The 21,749-nt window shown below is 38.7% G+C and overlaps 1 protein-coding gene across 2 annotated transcripts in view; it reads right to left on the reverse strand.

Annotated features, from left to right (window-relative positions):
- Positions 1-21,749, reverse strand: part of LYST (lysosomal trafficking regulator) — an 87,008-nt gene that overhangs the window by 42,523 nt on the left and 22,736 nt on the right. For both annotated transcript variants that reach the window (XM_080388906.1, XM_080388907.1), the window contains 13 exons: positions 18,941-21,023; positions 16,294-17,326; positions 14,492-14,653; positions 13,694-13,850; positions 11,010-11,236; positions 9,946-10,012; positions 9,012-9,121; positions 7,552-7,975; positions 6,145-6,289; positions 5,162-5,335; positions 3,348-3,508; positions 1,845-2,035; positions 37-282 (listed from right to left, as the gene is read on the reverse strand). In XM_080388906.1, coding sequence (XP_080245032.1) covers positions 37-282; positions 1,845-2,035; positions 3,348-3,508; positions 5,162-5,335; positions 6,145-6,289; positions 7,552-7,975; positions 9,012-9,121; positions 9,946-10,012; positions 11,010-11,236; positions 13,694-13,850; positions 14,492-14,653; positions 16,294-17,326; positions 18,941-21,023 — 5,180 coding nt within the window. The remainder of the gene's footprint in view (positions 1-36; positions 283-1,844; positions 2,036-3,347; positions 3,509-5,161; positions 5,336-6,144; positions 6,290-7,551; positions 7,976-9,011; positions 9,122-9,945; positions 10,013-11,009; positions 11,237-13,693; positions 13,851-14,491; positions 14,654-16,293; positions 17,327-18,940; positions 21,024-21,749) is intronic.

A 21,749-nucleotide genomic window follows, 5' to 3' on the forward strand; every position in this document is an offset into this window, starting at 1 on the left:
CGCACACATGGACCCCCCCTCCTCCAGCCCTCTTACCCTAGCAAAGAGGAATACAAATGCACCAGTTCCTCCGATTTCATGTAGTATACCCTGAAGAGTTTTATATTCAACAGGCTGAAGTGTTTTCAGGTGATGAGAGTCCAATACATTGCTCTGAACTTCTTTTGAACTGAAAGGTCTCTGAGAAGGTACAGTTTTGACTTGACCTTTCAGTCTAATAACAGGTTCATATATGGTATACTGACCAGGGCAGCATGTGGTATAAACAACAGCAAGACTCTCCTGAAATCAAAGAAATAAACTTATAAGATGGGTTGGGTTTGGGTTTTTTTTTTTTTCCAAAGAAGTTTAATACAAAACCACATCACCCCCAAAAAAACAAAAAGCCACACGCAAAAGCTACTTAACAGCAAGCAGCAGCAACTCTGGCAGCCCGTTTCTACTTTACCATGAGCATGCTCTTAAGTTTTGTGTGGATGCATATGCACTAAAACTAAAAAAAGAGGATTCCTAAATTTTAGCAAATGTATGCAACAGCTACAGCACAGAAAGTTAAGAAAACACTAAAAAATACCACCAAGCATACCCCTCTTACCACCTGAAGAAGAATTGCAACCATCTTGCATAAAAGTTACAAGGTTGAAAGAAAATGAGCATACAGAGGTACTGGCCAAATTGTTTCTCCTTCTAAAGTGGCAAGTCTAAAATAGGAAGCTATCTGCTATTTTTTTCAGAATTTCTCCAAATTTTGTTTTACGTCTATCCTTTAATCAGCTTTGCCATAAGAGGATCTCAATAGAAGAGCTTTCATTACTGATGAAGAGACTTAGACCAAACCTAAAGCTCTTGTGGAAGTTAACAGACTCATTTTCACAGAAAATGTGAAATTATTATATTTGGGAGGTTATTTAAAACAGAGAAATAATTACATTTATGGCACTTCCATTCTATGCAAAAGTGTAGAGATTAATTCGTCACTTGAGCACACAGTTGTTCTCTCTTTTATTTGGCGTTTTGTAAGGCAAAATAAGCTTGAAAGATGCATGACTGATTTGTTAGGCTTTTCACTGTTCCAGTCCTTCCTTCCTAACCTATTCAAAATTTAGTACTGCTGTTTACAAGGATCACATCCAGACAGAATGACCTTTTGCCTACAGCGCTACTGTAGAACAAGATCACAAAAATTCCCCTAGTGGAAACGACTCATACAGCAGAAATTACCAGTGCATGAAGACAATTCCCCAAATATAGCAGGCTCCACTGATGATAAAGCTCCATTTTATTTTTTTCTAGTGTAACTATGGTGACACCTGCATCTGGCATGGCTATTACAGTCAGGAAAGATAAGAGCTAAGACCTGCCAGCAGGAAAAAGACTTTTCAGCCAAACCTGAAGCCAGCTTACTCCCTCAAAACCCTCAAAGAATTAGGATGAAGCCTTTTGTTTCCTGTTAAAGGCAGCTAAAACCTTTCTCAGTTTTAATGTCAAAAGGTTAACTAAGTCGTCCTTAGCTACCTTTACGTTAATGGACAGAAGAGCTGTGTGTTCACCCTAGGGCATCTGGAAGTGCCTGCTTATCTGATAGATTAAATACACAGTATTATAGATGCTGGAACATCTAGAAGTTGTCAGAATCCCACCTAAAGCAAGATGCAATGGCCACCCTACATGGAGTTCAGCTCCCGCTGAAGTAAGTGGGAAGAACCCTGCAGTGATTTTAATGAGAACTGGATTTGCTCCTTCCTGCTCTGAGAAAGTGAAGCACTTCAGGAGGCAGCAGGAAACTTTTCCAGTTGCTTAATCAGTTCTAAGAAATTAAGAACAACTTTTAAGCAGAAACTTACAATTAAAGGCCCAACATCCACTTCCTTTTTTGCCATGAAGAGCTCCTTCATTTGCTCACATTGCAGAATCTCTTTACTTATGTACTTAGAGCAATCAGTCAATGTTTTGCCATATTTACAAGGCATTACAGATGTGAAGTCTGGCCCACATGTGTATAAGTAAAATGCCTCCTCCGGTCCAATCTTTGCACCTAAAATCCAGAAAAGCAGCTGTTCACTTTTTAAAATACAATAAAGCAACATTCATACATTGGCTAGTGGATTGCATCAGAGACTTTACAAAGATTATCACTAGGTGGCTTTTGTAGGCCCTGATAATGAAAAATAGTACAAGCTGGCACTTGCTATTAGCTACTGTAGATCAGTGACTTTAACACATCGCAGGCCGGGTCAATTCAGTGGCAAAGGCAACAACATCTATCCAAGCCTCCGCAAAGTTTTCCAAGCGTAGCAAGATTACAGATAGCAACAACATGCTACATCATCATGGAGAGTTGGGTAAAGTGACCAAGAGTGATGCAACAACAATAAAAGCTTACTACAACTAACAAGGAGGAAAAAATAAAAATATATAGGAAGTAGAAGGTGAAATGAACCTTCCTCCCCTTTCCAGACAGCACGTCGCAGGTCAACTGTTTGTGAGAATGCAAATTCTAAAGAAGCATTCAGAAGGACCCAAGTCTGTGATGTATGTGCAGCAGTAAAGCCAACAGTCTCTGGGTACATCAGTTCTGCTGGCTGCAGGCACATGGCAATCAGACCACGTCGATTCACCAGGTGGAGCTCACATTTATGACAAGCATCTCTCCTATGGCCTGCACAAATATGCTATACCTACACACAACACCTGCATACACCACACACCCTGACAAACTGATTTCACTTGTTCAGTAGCCCTGACCGGGTCACTGCACCTGAAGAAATGCCAGATGATGACCAGCAAGGTTCCAGCCTTCAGCACTAAGCAAACACCCAGAAGTCCTGCATAAAACTTCCCAAAAAGGGAAGAGATTATACATTTAAGAAAACCCCAAAATAACTTCAGCAGTTTCAGAAATAAGCATGCTTAACTCAGTATTTGGTCATTTGAGTTTGCTTTTTACTATGTTTTAAGTAATTTGAAACTGGTAGTTTAGAAGCAGGTAAGTGAAATCAATTTTCCAGCTGGGAGAGATTGTGTGCTTTAAGAAAAAGCAAAAAACCAAAGCAAGTACCACCACCCCTCCATCCCCTACCCCAAGACATTATTTAAAGAGATTTAAAGAAACAAAGTAACTGGAATTGCCAATTACAGCACTAAAAAGAAAGCAAGAGAACAGTGGCAGAAGTACCCAATACTGAAAAATTTGCATACTTTCTCCCCGATACATTATGCTGGTAGAGAATGTATTGTTGCTTTTACTGTAAAAGCTTGGCATGTTGAAAAATATCAAGTTAAGCCTTTGAACTTGAAGGGGGAAGAGGAAATGAAGATTTATTCAAGAAAAAAGCGTACAAATGTACCATTAAATAGAAGCAGATTCCCAAGATCCCATCTACCCGACAATCGAAGCAATTCTTCTTGAGATGATGTACAATGGCCAATCATACAAAATGTTTTATTACTGTCAGATGATAAACTTGATTTCCTTGGAAGCGCATAATCTAAATTAATCTCACATTTCCTAAAAATACATATAAAGAAACAAGTGTAAGTATTAAGTGATCAAAATTGCTACCTAAGGTATTCAGCTTAGGCTTAAAATAGATTGTAATATTTAAAAGATGAGAAACCACGCTGTTATCAATATTAAATTACTAAAGCCATCCTCTATTTCTAGGCACCTTAAAACTCAGTTAAATAATGATGTAAGTATTCAACTATTGCACAGAACAGAGTTCCAACTACAGTTGCCATATGGTCAAGATCTCCCTACACCTGAAATTTCTCCATCCTCTCTGTTCTCGAAGAAACTATATATATAACACTATACACACTTCTAAAATACCACAATTTTTCAAGAATTTCTACTATTCCTAGAAGTCAGAGACCTCTGAATATGCGCTAATGCACATCATGAAAACTGTGGTTCACACATGCTGGAAAATACCATGTTGAGGATTTGCCTATACCAGGGAACACTGTCCGAGCTAGCGTGCTGCACAGCCACTGGCAATAAGCCTGATGCCTTCAGAAAACATCTCATTAACCTTATGTACATTTACACAAACAGACCAATTGGACTGTATAGATCATCTGAAGCTTCCTGGAAGAGCCTAACTATCAGCAAGTTAGCAGCTAGCTATATGCAGAGGGGCCTCATTAACTGCACATGCACAGAACACAGGGGAAACTAAACATACCACAATATCTCCATATTGAGCCTTTATCGCTTATCAGCGTGCACAGGCTGAACAACGGGCAGGAAGAAATCAAGTTGCTTAAACAGTTAACTCCATGTAGTTTCAAGACCAAAGTGAAACAAGTTTTATACTTAATTTCAGGTGTAACTGCAGGAACAACAGCTGCGCAACAGCTTTTTTCTTAGCTAGTTTTAGGATTGTCTTTATAACATTGCCTGTTTAGTGACCAAATCCTGGAGGAATAGTGAAGAATTTTTGTGATGCATCTGGTTGTTTTACAACACAGTTTTTTGACCACCTGTTTCATATTTGGGACAAAGGAAGCCTTCATAGGCCAGACTTTAGAAAGAAAGAAACTGTGATATTTCAAAAATTCCTTTTGATGTAACTTCATGCAGGCACAGGCCCAACCTAGTATCAGGTACCTCATTCAGGAGCAAGGACCTTAAGTTTTCAGTTGAAGAAACAGTACTTCCCACTGCCAGTTCAGATCTTGCCTGAAATATTTTTTAACTTCTCCCTTCCCTGTTTCTCTCAGTGGAGCAAAATGACTGCTTTCTCTCCATCTCTTCATTCCTGCTTTCAACAACAACATTGCCAGTACCCGAACTATACCCCCTTAATTCAGATTCTTAACCAGAAACATTATGCCTACTTTAACTTCGTGCCAGAGATTATTTTTTTTGGATCTTACTCAAGGTCTTGTAGTACTTACCCCTTTCACTTATAGTCATGATGAAGAAAAACACCGATCTCTGCACTGGTCCATGGTATGAACTGATAATTCTCAAAGCAATCAAGACAGTTCTGGCTATTTCTAGGGAATTCTTAGCAATATAAGACACTCCTTCTCCCACTCCCAGAAGGCTACTCAACTATAACTTCAGCTTGTGTCAAAATAGTGCAATGTTTTCCTATCAGAGAACATCTTTTTAATATTACAAACACCCAGGTACAATTAATGTATACTTTACCTCTGACCAGAAACCCATAGTGACAGCTTCCCATGGATATTTTTTTTGCCTTCTGGCTGCTGCAGATAGGTTATTGCCAAGTGTTGCCACCTGCCCACAAGGAAAACATTCTCTGGAGATTCAGCCTGTGCCAGCAGACCAGCTTTCATCTCATCATTTGGATCCATGCACATACTATGAAAACAACAGAAAAGAAAGAAAAAGTGTGTGTGTGGTTTTGAATTCGCATTTTAAGTCCCAAATCTGCCATTTTTTGGCCTGTTACTTCGCAATTGCATTCCTTAACTTTCACCGAAATTTTTTTTTTTTTTTTTTTGGATCACAATGCTATATTTAGAGTGCTCAACATAAGCTAGGGAAGAAAATCCTCACATTAAGGTTTCAACTTAAGTTATTTAACTTGTTTGCATTAATCTGCTTACACTTAAGATAATGTTATTATCTCGATTTTACAGATACGTTAAATTCAGTTTATTGAAAAAATGCAGGTGCTTTGAAAACTGAAAGAGTGTAAAACTGCAGCTTTAAATCTATTTTAAGGATATTACCTATGAGAACTAGATTAGGGCTAAAATGTGTTCAGAAAATTAAAACTAAGATTGTCTAGTAAGTATTTAACAGCAGCAATTTTCACACCCAAAGTGTGAAAAATTACAGCTACAAAAGCTTTTGCTTCACATATTTACTGTGTCATTCCATTAATACTTAAATATAAATATAATGCGGTGCGAGGTAGCAATTCACGACTGATCTTGCTTTGGGCAATTATTCATAGATGACTACACAAAACAAAACTAGAGACTAATACTAAGCAAGTAAACCTGTAGATCTGTATGCAATAAACTTGATGCTGCCAACAGTGTGCAAAGACAATTCTACTACAGAAATTAGTTCTCTATTCTTCACCAGTATTCTCCGCAAGATGCTACTGAAAGTAACAATACATATGTTCACAAGACCACTTTTGCACTACTATACCATACCGAAATATGAATGCTCCAGTGTTCAAGTCTGCCCAGACTTGTATCATCAATGCCTTGGAACCCAGTGAAATTATATGAATACAGCCATCTTCAACAAGTTTATCTCCTAGGCTTAAGTATTCCGTTCCTGCAGTCTTTGTTTCTTCTAGAATTATAAACATATTTATACACAATTATAATACAACACAACAAGAACTTTCCTACGAGTTACCAAATGTGAAAGGAAATAGTTCCAGTACTGCAGATTTTTTTTTTTGTATATGTGGTTGGGGGGTTTTTGGCTGTGGGTTGGTTGTTTTTTTTTGTTGGTTGGGTTTTTTTCCTCAAGGTGAGCTGACCAATATGCACAACTATCTTCAGAGACCTAGGTCCCTTATAAACCTAAACACAGGAGCTTGATATTAACTCAGGACTTCACGTGGGTTTTTTTGTAACCATGTACGTTCATTAAGCATGAATACACCCTCATTCAATTATGCCTTTGACATGCCATATCATATTATATTCTTATGCTGAACTGGCAGCATTAGTGTGCACCAAGAAATTTTTAGATTTTTCCTCACAAATCATACTACCCTTTAAGTGTATATTGCATTCAATATTTTTACTTTACAAAGCAAAAGCACAGACTTAACAAAAGCAGCTCTAGTGAGTTCCAAGATTCAGGGTTGGGTTTTCCCTCCTTTTATTCAAATACAATAAAAAAAAGAAAAGTATACCATGAAAGGTATTTAAAGTGTTGAGATTGAGGCATTTTAAATATGGAATTTTTCTTCTAACAGATTATAATCCAGAAGATTCTGCTCAAAAATGCTTGAGAGCAGGAGAGTCTCTCCAAGAGCATAAACAGAGAAATGCTGTACAGCTATTGACATTTACAACGGCACACACAAGGAAAGTTAGAGGATTTCTAGAGTCAGCCTCAGGCTCTGACTTGGTGCATTCAGAGCACCTTTTAGGTAGAAGCTCCAATATTTAAATCTTAAATCACAAAGATGCACTAGCTCTGTATTAAAGAACACAAAAGCTACTTGCTTCATCAATACGTAAGACCAAATAAACTTGAGATCAGTCTTTTCCTATGACCTTTCAGCTGCAGCATTTAATATTTTCTTCATTATAACATGAAGTAGCAGAAAGACATCTTCCTGAAGTTACAAATTCGATGAGAATACGACATTTTTAAGGAAACAGGTATTAATCTAGCTTAAGGACCAAAGCGGGGAATGTTTTATATTTAAATATGATACAGTACTCAAAGAAAAATCAGAAACGTTACCACTGCTGTTTAATATCCATCTTAAGAAAAAAATCCAACCTTCTGTATATGGAATATTGATTAGTAATACTTGTAACCAGAATCCTTCAGTGCCACCTCAATAGAATCAGGCAGTACCATATCCTCACCTGTGCTGTCAAAGCTGTTCTCTCTTACAGCTACCAGTCTGCTTCTTCTCTTGACTTTTTTCCCCTTTTCCGCTGAATTTTCTGTTTCATGAGCACACTCCAGATGAAACCACAGAGACACACTGAAGCCTTCAGACATGTGTGGCCAACAGTTTTGTCCAACTAAAGGCAAGTGAATTGGGGCTACATGCCAAGAAGAAAGCAGCTGATGACTCAAGTTTTCACCATCTGCCTCTTTCTTACTCTGTGAAAGTTTCACTCTTTTTAACAGTCCAGCAGTTTTGCTGTTGGAAGTGCCAGCAGGTTTCTGCGAAGAATAACTAGTGAAATTTGTGCCATGTAGCAAAGGGAAGGCAAGGTACTGTAATGGGTTCATATAAATATTAGATTCTATAATCTTCAATACACCCTTGAGTAGTATCTCCTAGAAGAAATAAACCAAACAAATGAGGGAAAAAATATCAAACTGTTTACACCATGTAGTCAAGTGTCATTTAACTAAAGAGAACCCCAACTCTTCATTTAAGTTTGGATTCATGTTTTCCCCAGAGGTGGACTTCCACATCCAAACTGACACACGCCTACAAAGCATCAAGCAGTAACTTCAACAGACTGTGGCCCACAGCTTTGGGGACTTAGTCAGGGCAGACCAATCTTCAAGTTACCATGCACAAGAATCAGCGGAACCACAGCAGGTGGTCATTGCACAATCTATCTCACATTTGTTACATGCTAACAGTTCACTTACACCTCAAAAGACCACAGCTTTTACCACATTTCAGGCTGGTTAAGCATGCACACACAGGATATCACTTTGTTACTGCAGAATCACCAACTAGCCCAGCCCTAAAGCCAGGAAGTTTCTCTAGTTACTTAGCCAATTACTGCAAGCTACCTTCAAAAAACTGACTTGTCTCCTTGTTTGGTTTGGTACTATTTCAGACTCCGCAGTATTTTTTATTTCTTTCCACTTGTTTTCTCTACGGACTCCCACACAAACCAATAGATAGGTATTTCAGTAGTATATCCCACACAAGCAGTAGTTTCCAGACTTACACAAACCAACACAAGACAGTTTTGAAGGTAATTCCTGCTGCTAAAGCATTCCTGAAATAGCAAGATGTTTTATAATTTTGAAGGAATTACTTGAAATTTTACAGTATTACAGAGTTCCACCATCTATAACCACGTCAGTCTCCTCAAGAGGAATTTCGTTTTCTTGTGCTGAAGAAAGTTCCCAGGACTACTATCACACTTCAAAACTCTTTTCTAATCTTCTATTTCTTTTTCATGTTTTGGTAATGAATTCTTCCAACAAAAAAAAATTATTTGCTCTTATGCATTAGAACATTACTGTTAGTCTCCTCTCTCCCCAAAACTTTTAGACAGAAAAGGATATTTTTTTTCTTCATTTTTCTCATTAAGTCTCTAAATTTTGCTATGTGCTACTCCATACATACCGTACAAGGTGTCTTCTCCAAAAATATCCTCAGAAGAAGAGTTAGCTCTTCTGAACATGTCTGTGAACTCATCAAGGAAACTAACAGGTCTACCAGCACCATCTGACATGCTAAAAATAAGGAGACAAAATTCTTGAAAAGTATTTTTTGAAAGCTTTAAAAATTCATATTCCATACTATTACAAAGAAAGATTAACTTGGAATTCAGAGTGTTGTGCAAAACCATTTCACATTCAGGAAGCAGTAACAATTACAAGATGAATCCTAGAGAGATCCAATAGCAGTTCCTGACACGGTCATTCAAAATTTCATGGAACGCATCTAGAAGGCTACACCAAGCCTCACCCCTAGGTTTGCAACATGGAGGCTGAAAGTCTGGGAACCTAGCATCTACATTGCAAAGGCTCTCCCCACAAAGCCAGGGATCAAAGTCCTGGGATGGGTTTACATCATCTCCTGCTATGGGGCAACCTCATTATGTGAGGCTGCCTTAAAGCAAGCATTTAATTTGCTTCCACGTTCTTGGATTAGCTACCTGTTTTCAAAATAGAAGTAAAACTCAATCAAGACATCACTAAGACTTGTGTGACAAATAAATTTGAAATAAAGCTTGTGCTGTGATGCAGTCTGATTCAATCAGTAAGATAGCTGCTATTTTTCCAAACAGTGTTTGTAACACCATTTCCCTAGTGTTTGTGATTTCAAGTATTATTTTGAGATCTGTCAGCATGTGTTTAAATAACAGATTTCCACTAGCTCAGAAATAACCCTGTATCTACACATTGGATACTTGTCACAAGTTAAAGCAGCAGCTGCATAAATTCACATATGCCCATGAAATTGCTTTGTCAATTTTGCATTTGTATTGTGAACTAAAACCGAGTGTCTATAAATTAATAAAAAAATATTTAAGTTACTTAGACCTTGAACTCACCATGAAATCTAGATTCTGTTTGTGTCAGTATGTTGAGAAATCCTCCCAAAAGATGTTTAACAGCTCCCTGTTAAAAAAATATAGGGGAAATTGGTATCTGCAACATATATACCAGCTCAAGAACTAAGAATTTCTTTCAATTCTTGTCTACTATTGATTTCAAATTAAAGTCAATTCCAGCTACTTTAATTTATGGAAATTTTTTTATATTTGCTAAATTTACATCTTCAAGGTAATTGAAAAATCTAATTAAAGATAACTCAAATTCTCTAAATTGATTAATTTGATAGATTTCTCTTTCTAAACTATACTGAAGAATGAGATTATTTGCAATTATTTAATATGTTCAGAAAAGACAAATACATGTATACTAGCAATTTAAAGCTAATAATTCACACAAAGAATTGGAGTACTGAAATTGCCTTCCCTGTTTTTGGTTTAAGCTGTAAAGCACTAACTTTGCTTCTTAGTCAATTGATTATATAAAAAGCACTTTAAGCTTAAATTACTTAATCTTACTTTCCTCTTTCACAAGAGGCATACTCAATTTAGTTATTAAAAGGCAAAAAAACTAATTATCAGAAATTCCAAAGGATCATGAGGACATCAACATACGCATAACTAATTTCTAACAAACTTACGGAGAATAGAAGTATGAAATATTTGAGATACATCACAGAGCTTCTCAAACCCCATATTAAGTACACAAAAATGTAGAATCTTCACATACATACTTATACAAGAAGATATTTCTTTTTTTTTTTTAAACAGCCTGACAGTCATTAAATCTGTATCTATGGCTCTTGTGATTGAACATTCTTGATAAGATAAGGCAACTGTGAAACTCAAAAGCTTTGTAGGTCAAATATCTTTCAGTAACTATAGTTTCTGTTAACTTAAATGCAACACAGCTGACAACATCATTCATTTACATTGCTTCAGGTGTTACAAATGTTATAACAAGCAAGAACACTTCTGAGGTCACTCTTAGGTATAGTGGTACTATAAAAATGAAGAAAGATATACAACTGTAAGCTGTTGCCTTTGTTTAATAACATCTTTACCTGTTCTATAAGTACAGTGGCATTTCTCTCCTTCTGGCTGATGATTTTCAAGCAGCTTTGGAATACATGAGCAAGCACATCTAAACTTGCATTACCAGCTGAAAGCAAGTTTAATTCTAACATGCAGATTTCAGGATACATTAATTCTCCTTGATTGATGTTTTCAGATAGGTCATTAAAATAACCTGAAGGACCAGAACATCCTGGTTCTGCCTTTGTGTCTGCTCCTGAAAGAAAATACTTGTCTTACTGAAGCTTACTTAGCTGAATACAGTTTGCATGATTTAAGCAGAACACTCAAGCACATGCTTTCTCCAACCTTCTCATAGGTACAAAACAAAAATAGTCTTCAGAAGTTAGTATCATCTTCTATTCTGCTTCATATTTTCCTGCTAATACAGAAGGGCAAGGATGCAGTTTCTCCAATTACATGTTCTTAAACTATGCGCCTTCATTTCCTGGGAACTGGACACACACAGTAATGTTGAAATATGCAATTCATGAAACATGACAATAAAATAGATGTAATAGAACCTCAAGCATCTATACAGAACACCAAGCCTGCCAAGAAAGGAGGTTAAAATTAATGATTTTCTGTTAAAATGTCAGGGGAAGCAGTTATTTAGTTAAGTCAGAAAACACACATGGCAGAATACCTGCACGATAACCAAAAAAAGCAAGAAATCCCCACATTTAAGCCTCTCCACTAACATCTTTGAGAGACTCTAACACATGTTACTTAAGTTACTTGGTATAGAGGTAAGTTTCATGCAAATGTTTCATGGAAATATTACAGGCTAAGCTTTTAATCCAGAAATGGTTTTTGAATGTTGTGTATCTGTTGATAAAGCCTAGTTACACTGGTAAACAGCAACAGTTGAATGCAGTTGTATCAAAGGCCGTTACTGCTCAGGCTGACCTCATACAAGAACATAAGCATCCAGATGTTCAGCACAAAGAAAAACATTAAAGCAAATTAGCATTCAGAATTCCTTACACAGAATACAGCAAGAGATGTGCACATCAGTCACTGAATGAATATAAAAGATATATTCTATCATCAGGAAGCTATCACAAGCCAAATAAAGCATGTGATTAGGAAAAGGCAGCGCAGATACACCAAGGGCAAATAGTGCTTGGCAAAGCTCATCACCTTCAACGGCAAACTAGCCTGCTCAGTTGATAAGGGGCAAGCAGTGGACATGGTCTACCTGGATTTCTCCAAGGCTTTTGATATGGTTTCCCACAGCCTCCTCCTAGAGAAACTGATGTGTTATGGTCCAGACAAGTGGTCCATGCAGTGGGTGGGGAGCTGGCTGACAGGCTGCACCAAGAGGGTGGTAAATAGCTCCGTTTCAAACTGCAACCTGACACAAGTGGGGTCCCCCAGGGATCAGTATTGGGCCCAACACTGTTTAGTATCTTCATAACTGACCTGGATAATGGGATCATGTGTACCCTGATCAAGTTTGCCAATGATAAACTGAGTGGGGAAGTGGATGCTTCAGAAGGGAGAGCTACCCTTCAGGAAGACATGTTAACAAGAACCTTATGAAGTCCACTAAAGGCAAGTAAGGTCCTGCACCTGGGAAAACATAATCCAGGAGCGCAGCACAGCCTGGGATCCACCTGTCTGGGGAGCAGCTCTGTGGGCAGGGACCTGGGGGTCCTGGTGGACAGCAAGCTCAATGTGAGCAAACAGTGCGCTGCTGCGGCAAAGCAAGCCGTCAGGACGCTGGGCTGCAGCACCAAGGGCATCACCAGCAGAGAGAAAGAAGCCATTATCCCACTCTACTCGGCACTCGTCAGCCACACCTGGAATACTGTGTTCAGTTTTGGTCCCCGCTATACAAAACAGATGTGGACAGGCTGCACCGAGTCCAGAGAAGAGCCACAAAGATGGCCAAAGGCCTGGGAAGCCTGCCGTGAGAGGAAAGGCTGAGAGAACGGGGTTCGTTCAGCCTTGAGAAAAGGCGGCTCAGGGGAGCCCTTATCCCCGTGTTCCAGTGTTTAAAGGGTGGCTACAAAGGTGGAAGACTCCCTTTTTACAAGGAGTCCCATAGAGAAGACAGGGGTAATGGGTACAAGTTACTCCTGGGGAGATTCCAATTGGACACAAGAGGAAAATTTTTCCCTATGAGAGCAACTGGCCATCGGAATTAATCTCCCCAGGGAAGTGGTGGAATCCCCAACACTGGACACTTTCCAGCTTCAGTTGGACAGGGTGCTGGGCCATCTGGTCTAGACCGTGCTTCTACCACGAAAGGTTGGACCAGATGATCCTTGAGGTCCCTTCCAACCTGGTATTCTATGATGTAATTAGATGACTTCATTTTTACCAGTTACAATATTAAATTTTAAAAAATCAAGCATTGATTTCCAAACTACTGACAAGCATCTCTGGAGAAAGTTGCTTCTAGACCACAGTAATATATTTGAACAACATGACTTTAGAGCAAAAGTCACATAAATCAATACAACCAAGACAAAACAGTTCCTGTAACACTCAATAAGAATATGCATCATCTCTCCATCTGTAACTGCACACTACTAGAAATAAAAAACTTAAACTGCTTCCACCTGTTAAAGGTCTTTGATGCTCACCTTCCTTTTGTCCTTCTCAAGTGAACAAGCTTTGCTAGGTCATAAAGACTGCTTTGTATATTCAGAAAGTTCACACTTACCTTCATTCTTGGTTTCACTATCATCAGGGTTACTTTCACTATCTGCTTCATATCCTTCCTCTTCAGCAAAAAGTTTAAGGCTACAGCACTGTGATTCTTCAGTTTCTTCAGAAATATCTCCAGGTTGTGACACAGGCTCCTTTTCGGCATAGTGGATCTGTATAAGACATCAGGCAAGTTTACCATCTTTAGTCAGAAAAGCAACTAATTTAGAAATTTCCAGATGCCTGTTTTCTCCGAGCCCAATGGTAAAAGGAACAGATTAATCACATGCTTTCAAAAACACTTGATATATTTTTTAAGAACACTTCATTCTTACAGAAAAAAAAATGATTTGGCAAAGATGGATTGTTCTTACCAACTACCTGACCAAAGCTCTGATAAGCAGGTGGCCAATGCATTAAGAATAACTGTTTCCAAAAATCACTATCACTATAAACATGCACCTTGACTTTTGCTCAAAAACCAGGATATGTGCAGCCACTAAGGTCAGTCAACATCCCTGTTTGAAGCTCTCCCTTTAAGAATTTGTCACAGTGCTGTGGGATGAAAGAGTGAAGAGAACATTAAGTCTCAGGTATGTCCATGAAGCATAACACAGCTTGCTCCTTTCTGGGATATGACTGATCTCTGAGCAGTAGATGTGAGGACTGTATCAGCAACCAGCATTAAACTTACATTCTTAGATAGGAGAATCAGAGAATTAATCTGCAACTGCCAGAGCAACCAAACAACATAAACCTGACTGAGGACACCTTGCTGTATTCAGAATTAGACTACTGTGTTGGTGTTTCATACCTTTTCAGTTTTTTCTTCAGAATGATCCAGATCAGCAGAAAAAGTGCCCAACGCAACACGAAGCAGTGAATCAAACAAAGGCTTTGCCAAGTCAGTTTCTATCACTTTTGATTGAGCAAGTTGCTCTCTTATTTGAAGTAAGATATCATCCACGCAGGTGTTCTGTGGTTTGGGGAAGACAAACATTTTGATTCATGTTGTTCTGCTTTGGCTAACAGAAATGGTCTAGTACTTTCATTTAAGAACTTCCTCTTCCAACTACACTAATCTGACTTCTCAACTAAAGCCATCACATTTCATCCAGTTTCTTGCAGTAAGAAAGATTTATTGTGTTTGTCATGACAAGAGATTTAGTTGGTTAAGCAATCTGCACACTAAAAAATCTGGCAACATGCTGTTTCTCAAGCATTCCAAGCGAAAGCACTGTTTCAAAAACAAACATTTCTGAAACAGGTTCAAGAACACAGTGCATCCAAACCACACCACGACATTAGGAGTTAACAAGACAGAGGGTAACATGTCCAAGTTCACAAAAATAGCAAGTGGCCCAGACAGAACCCCAATTTCCAGTTCTCTCCTGTACCTAATACTTCCTGCTTTTGTAACAAACTGTCAAATAAAAGTCAAGAAAGCAATTAAAACATTAAAGCACAGTGAAGGTGTCTTCGTTAAATTAACAGCTTTTTGTGGAACATTGAATTACTTCACCTTTAAGGTTTAAGTAATAGTTTTTGCAGGTGTCCTTTCAGTACCAGTGCCCTCTAGTATTCCTCTTTCTCAGGCACCACGCTCCACTCAGAACGATCATAAAAAATGCAGTATTTAAGTAACTATGTCTAGCACTCACACCTTGCCTATGCAGCTTTCAGTGTTCCTCTGCTATACACAATCTCCACTGAATACTATTTCAAAAAACCCAAAGACTCTCCCATTGCTCAAAACCTACCAGCTCAGAAACCCTCTGGAATACGTGAGGCTGGACAAGCAGACTACACAGGGGAAAAAACACAACAGAAAAAGCAGGCCATAACTGACCAGAAAAAAAAAAAAAAACACCACAAAACCAGGTACTGTCAGCCAGCAATTCATAGTTGTTAACATCTACTACTGCTTTTGTAGTCAGAGGAAACCATCCTTTTCCTCTGCTAGGGGAATTTTATGCAGAAAAACAGAATCTTTATCTGCCACGATCACAGCCTTCCCTGGGATTCAAGATACACTAATTCAGAAAACAGCATTTGATGTTGAGTTCAACCCTTAGCCATATTGTCAGTGCTGGCCCAAACCATAAGAAATATATCAAAAATAAACCAGAAATACAATTCAAAAAAGTAAACATGGAAAAAAAATAAAATCTCATCTGGCCTGGATTGATCTGCTGCTCTGGCAGGCTCTCTCCCAGCCCCCAAGAAGTAGGGAATTAGCATGAACAGGGATCCAACCCAAAAGAGCAGAGAAAGATCACCTTGAGAACAAGCAGAGGGATACAGTATTTTTACCAGCATCTTACCAAACACAAAAAGTGACAAGTTGACACATGGGAAAATGCCTCCCCAGAAATAGCAACTGCCAGTTTGTTCATCCAGCCGCACCGATTCTTTCGTGCCTGCTGACCGCTACCCTCTGGCTACCGAGCACATCCTTTAACTGTACGCTTTCAGTACTTCACAAAAAATATGGTACCATAAGAGCACAAGCTTATTTTTCATGCCTAAAAGAACTACTTTTGACTAAATTACTGTTAAAATAATACTGTATGTAACAAATATGAGTAAAGTAAGCTAAGGGAAGTTGCGCAGTACCTGATGAAACATCTCCACTTCCATCTTCTGCTGCATGGTGCTTGCACTGTGTAGACAGATGGTCAGCAGAGCTTCTAGGAGTCTGATACCTTGAAGTGCCCACTCAGTCTCTTCTCCTACAGCAGCCTTTAGCCCTTCAAGACTGGCAACCAAAGTAACTGAAGCATGTTCCCTACCCAAAGTGCTGTCACAGGAGACACATTCAGGCACCAGCTGTTCTGCACCAGCAAGACTGTCAGCACTATCAAGCTCCAATTGTGGCACCTCCCTTCTTTTAGCCAACTGAAGAGTCTCATCATCCTTGTTGAGAAGCTCACCACGAGGACTCCCATACGAACTTCTGCTTTCACTCAATACTCTTTCCCTCTTTTCTGGCTCCTTTTCCTTATTTTTTGCAAGTTTCTGAATTATCAGAATTAGTAATCTGTGGCATGCTTCAAAGCCTCCTAGTCTATGGAACTGTCTCTGGAAAACTGAACTATACAAATAGATGCAACGACACATGGACCAGATATCTGCAGCCCTGTGAATATGTTCCAGAGAGGGCAAAGTAAGGCTCTCCAGTGACAGATAGGGCAATTTGTGGCCTAATGGCTCACTGGCTGTGCTGTCATATCCTGATGTATCTTCAGAGTCATTAGCTGAATCCAGATCACCATCTGCTTCTTTACTTACACATAAAAAAGCAACACAGAGGAATAGGTTTATTGTGTTGACATGTATGTCTTGGCACACAAACTTTTTCTTTTTTGGGTAAGCCTCTTTCAAGCCAGCATAAAACTTGCTCAGGCTTTGAGGAACTTCTGAAACAGCATGCTGGCTACAAAGAGAAGCAGGCAAGTCAGACGTAGACTCCTTTGGTTCACTGTTCAGGCCTTCCAGTTCTGGCATTGCTTGGTCTTTCTGCTGATCACCAAGGCAGAGTATCAGAGTCTCTAACACTTTTAAAGAATGGCTTCTTAAAGCATCTAAGTAATTTAACTCAGTCATTTGATTCACTCCATTACAACTCAGAAATAAGTCTCTAATTACCCTGCAAGAGAAAGCATATAAAGTTACCTTATAAATTAGTCACAAATTCATGTAGTTCAGATTACACATCCAAAAATAACCCTGTTCTACACACCTGAGCAACATCAAGGACCGTTCATGTTTACAGTAATCTCTATGAATTAGTGTAAACTGTAAATTAGAGAAGAGGAACTTGTCTGCTGTATTCTAGAATCCCAAGTAAGCATCATCCATCTGGTAGTAGAAAATTCAATTTTTTGTAAGACGCAATACAGGAAATACTGATTTACCTCTAAAATTTAGATCAATGATGTATGACATTCAGTTCTGTCATTTCACCAGAAAGCAGAGATTCCTTCTCAAATAAACTTGAAGTTTTAAGACTTTTTACTAGCTATGTCTATTATTACATGGACAATGTATTTCAAGACAGAATTCAGGAAAACTTTCCAAGCACAACTTCTTATGCAATTGTTACAGTAGGATGTCCAATGTTAAAAAACCTTTCAGTGTATTTGTTTCCAGGTATGTCTTCCCCTCCTTTCTACTCCAAGTATTACATTGAGTTCATATAGAATTTGGGGTAAGGATTTGTAAGCGTCTCGGTGCACGGTATTTGCTTATAGACATTCACCTTCCTTACCCTCCCATCTCCCTCCTACAGGGTCAGATTTTTCGTTTAACTCAGTTACACACTCTAGAATCAAATGAATCATTTACTTGTATATTCCCATCTTTAAGTCAGAAGGAAATAGGCTAGCTTGCCCTTTTTTAAACCTCAATCTTATTTCTCCTGCCTCTTTGCCATTCAGTGCACTTTCAAAAATTAATGGTTCCTAATACAGTTTAGGTTAGGGTAAGAATTAAAAATATTAAGACTATCGTTTGCATGACCTGGAATACTTATCTATTCTTTTCAATTGCCTCAGATAACCCTAATAAATTCACTTCCGTTCATCAGGACTCCAACAGAAAAAATCAGAAACCTTTCTTGCACAAAAGGACACATTCATATTTTGAATAAGCTTCCATATATTGTATTACACAACTATTTCATCAATTCACTCATAAATAGAAAATTTTCCATTTCATGCCTTGGAAGAATGTTTGTGCGTTTGTTTCCTTTTAAAAAAACCCCTATGATTAAATGAACAGAATTTTGTAAATTAGGAAACTTACACAAGTAACATTAAGAAACTTAAGCAAGTAAACCTCTCAAGCCTTATTTTTGAAAGGTGGTTGGTTTCTAAGAAGACCATTCTAGAAGGGAAAGGGAAACAAATCAGGAAACTATCCCCACAGAACAGTGACATGTCAATCTGTACAACATTCCTGACTCACTTTAGCATGAGGAATCAAGAGGAAAAGAGCATGTCACATTGTACAAAGATTTTTATTTGTTTCTACACATTTTGGTTTGGTAAAGGCCTAATCCATCAGTAAAGAGCCCTCACTTTCTGTGGTTTATGAATCTAGGATTACATCTTACGTTATTCAAGCATTTACCTTTTTGCCACCCCTGTGATATCCAAGTGCTGCCTACAGCCCAAATAAAACTGTTCTGATCAGTAACATATCTAAAAAGCTCTCCATGTTATTAGCATGTTTTCCATTAATAAACAGAAAATCAACCAACCTGGATTTAAGCAACACAGGGAGCGTCTGCAAATAAATCTGAAGTACTTCAGAAGGCAAATACTGGCTATGGTAACTACGTGTGTGTTTATCAGCTGTTGTTTGTCCAAGTTGTTGAGCATGGCAAGCTAGCTCAACACCTCTCTGAAGCACAGGGTTATAAATACAGTTATATAGTTTCCATTGGACAACTGCATTTCCCTTTTGAATTAAGTGGCAAATATGGCTTGCAATCTGCATGCCGCGTACTTTGTCTTCTTCAAAAACAATGTCCTGATAAGCCTCCAGTGCATGCCATCTCAACAACATATCTTCAGATCCAGTGCTAGGCAGAATTCCCTGAACTCTGCAAGAGGAACTAGATGCAAGACCAGTGTCACTAGTGCTGCCCTGCAAGGCATCTTCCAGCTGAGCAAGTTGATCACAGTCTACAGTACATATATTGCAGGACGCCTGTATAATTTTTGGAGAAACTTCTGCTCCACCCAGCTGATCCAATATAAACTTGTTAAGGATGTTCAGTATGTGCTGTTGAAAGTTTTTTAATATTGGTAACTTGGAGGCATGAAGCAACGGGACAATCACAGACTTCGGATCCATACAACAACATATTCCTACATTATGTACACCCGAGAGAATCTGAACACAGGTATTGCTCAGAGAAACTTGCTGCAACAAGTGCAAACACTGGTGTGCACAAACAGCAATGCAACAGCATCTGTCAGGATAATGAATTTCTCCATCAGCAGTTTCAAAGGGGTCTTTGGAACCCTGGTTTTTAAAAGTAGATACAGAGAGCCCAGAGAGATCTCTGTGGTGATGCATGAAGTGAGAGTACTCACACCGTCTGTGCCGCTTTCTCGTACACATTGATTGATGAAGCTGCTCTGATTTCACTTTTTTGACAGTGCTGATTATTTTCATGATGCTGTTGATTAGGGCTTTCAGATGCTCTGAGGCTTCCCCCGTTACTCCCTCATTCTTCATACAGAGCCATTCCATCTGAAGCACTGTAACTTCAAACAGCTTAAAGCCCTGATGCTGTATGAACTCATGAACCAGATCTATAGCTTGGCTAAAGTAGAATGGATTGGAGGCTGCACTCTGTAGGCAGCAGATCAAAATCTGCAAGACCCCTTCTATGATCTCAGGTAGAAGCAAGGCTCTGTGATGATACCTAGAAAATACATAGTCATCCTGAACTGGCTGCTGTAGTGTTTTCTTGTATCCTGGAGCAAAAGGATCAGGTTGCTTTCCCAAGCAAGTTCTGATTTTTACTGCTGCTTTGAGTAAGTCTGTTAAGTTTCTTCGTAAATTGTCAGGCATTGTTTCTGTATTGCTAATGTCTAAAGACATGAGATGCAGCACTGTTCGAAAGAGCATCCTTTGGATCAGAGCCACAGGTTCTTCTGTCCACCCTGCAGAAACTACTTCATTTTCTGTGTTACTAACACTGCAACAGTCTCCAAATCCTGCCAAGAACTCTGTCAAAGTGGGCACCACGCTAGCTGAAAGAGCAGAACTGTGATTCATCATAATGTCAAATTTGCATACTTTCTCTAGGAGAGACAGTAAGACACGGCATAAGTCAAAAGGAGAGTTATCCATGTTGCTCTCAGCAGTTCCTGCAACTGGCTCATTCAGAATCCCTGGGTTTAGCTCATGTGCTGGAATATTTTTGCTGGAACTTTCTGGATTTGGGGCATCAAAATTAGAATTTGGTACCGCTTCTGCAGGTAGGCAATCACTTCTCCCTACAAGGTAGCTGCCCCTAACTGGATGTGTTAAAAAAGGCTGCAGTAACTGGGAGCGTCTGTGTTTTGTTACTACAGTAGTCTTGTCATCAGAATTGCCTTCCGAATCTGAAGTGGACAGCTGAGATCGCCTTGCATCTCGCACAGAGTAACGATGGGTGGTTTTGCGCAGACGTCCGCTTTTTCGAGATCGAGCATTTAGTTTTACAGAAGTCTGAAGAGGTGAACGAGTGCTTCCATCTAAGCCTAGTTTTTCCTGAGTAGATTTCACAGAACTTGAATTATTCTCTTTGGTCAGGCATATGTCTACTGTAAAGGGTATATTAAAATCTGTTGAAACAGAATAACAAAAGGAACATTAAAAGAATATTCAGGAATATTTACAGTTTAATACTTCCAGCTTAAAAATATGAAACATTCATATCTTAATAGGTCATGGTTTTGCATATACCTATGCCTGATATTTTCAGTGTTAAAAAAAAGCCAGCAACAATTCACGTTTAGGAACCATACTGGCTATTTTCAACTCCTAGACAGATTAGCTCATTTTCTAACTAGGGTTAGACAAGAATGTGCTAGAAAGTTTCCTAAAACTTTTTTTTAGGCACAGCTTTTCCATTCTCTTAAGAAATGATGGCATCAAGGTAGATGAAAGGACTCTTTTGGTAAGCAATGGTAAGAAAGCTTAGTCTGAAAGCCTTTTGGATTGTTACAGATGGGATATAAACAAACAATATAGCCACAAGCCTCCAGTTACGTTCAATTTAAATTTGGATAACTTAAGACATACTAATACAAAAGTAAACTATGAATCAGCAGGATACCAGCTGAGATCTCCTCTATTACTTGGCTATGGAAGCACTTTTAGACACTTACTCTAAGCAATATTTACTTTGTATATACCATTTGATATATTCAAAGTCTCACTATACCTACTGCCAAACAGCCCTATCCCACAACAAGTGAAAATAAAAAAATCTAAGGGGAGGAAAGGTGGTCTTTCAACTTGGCCACTTTTTGCAGCTCAGCTGCTACAGGATCTGGGGGCATTAACTC

The sequence above is a fragment of the Falco punctatus genome (genome assembly GCF_963210335.1).
Source record: "Falco punctatus genome assembly, chromosome: 5".
Classification (NCBI taxonomy): Eukaryota; Metazoa; Chordata; class Aves; order Falconiformes; family Falconidae; genus Falco; species Falco punctatus.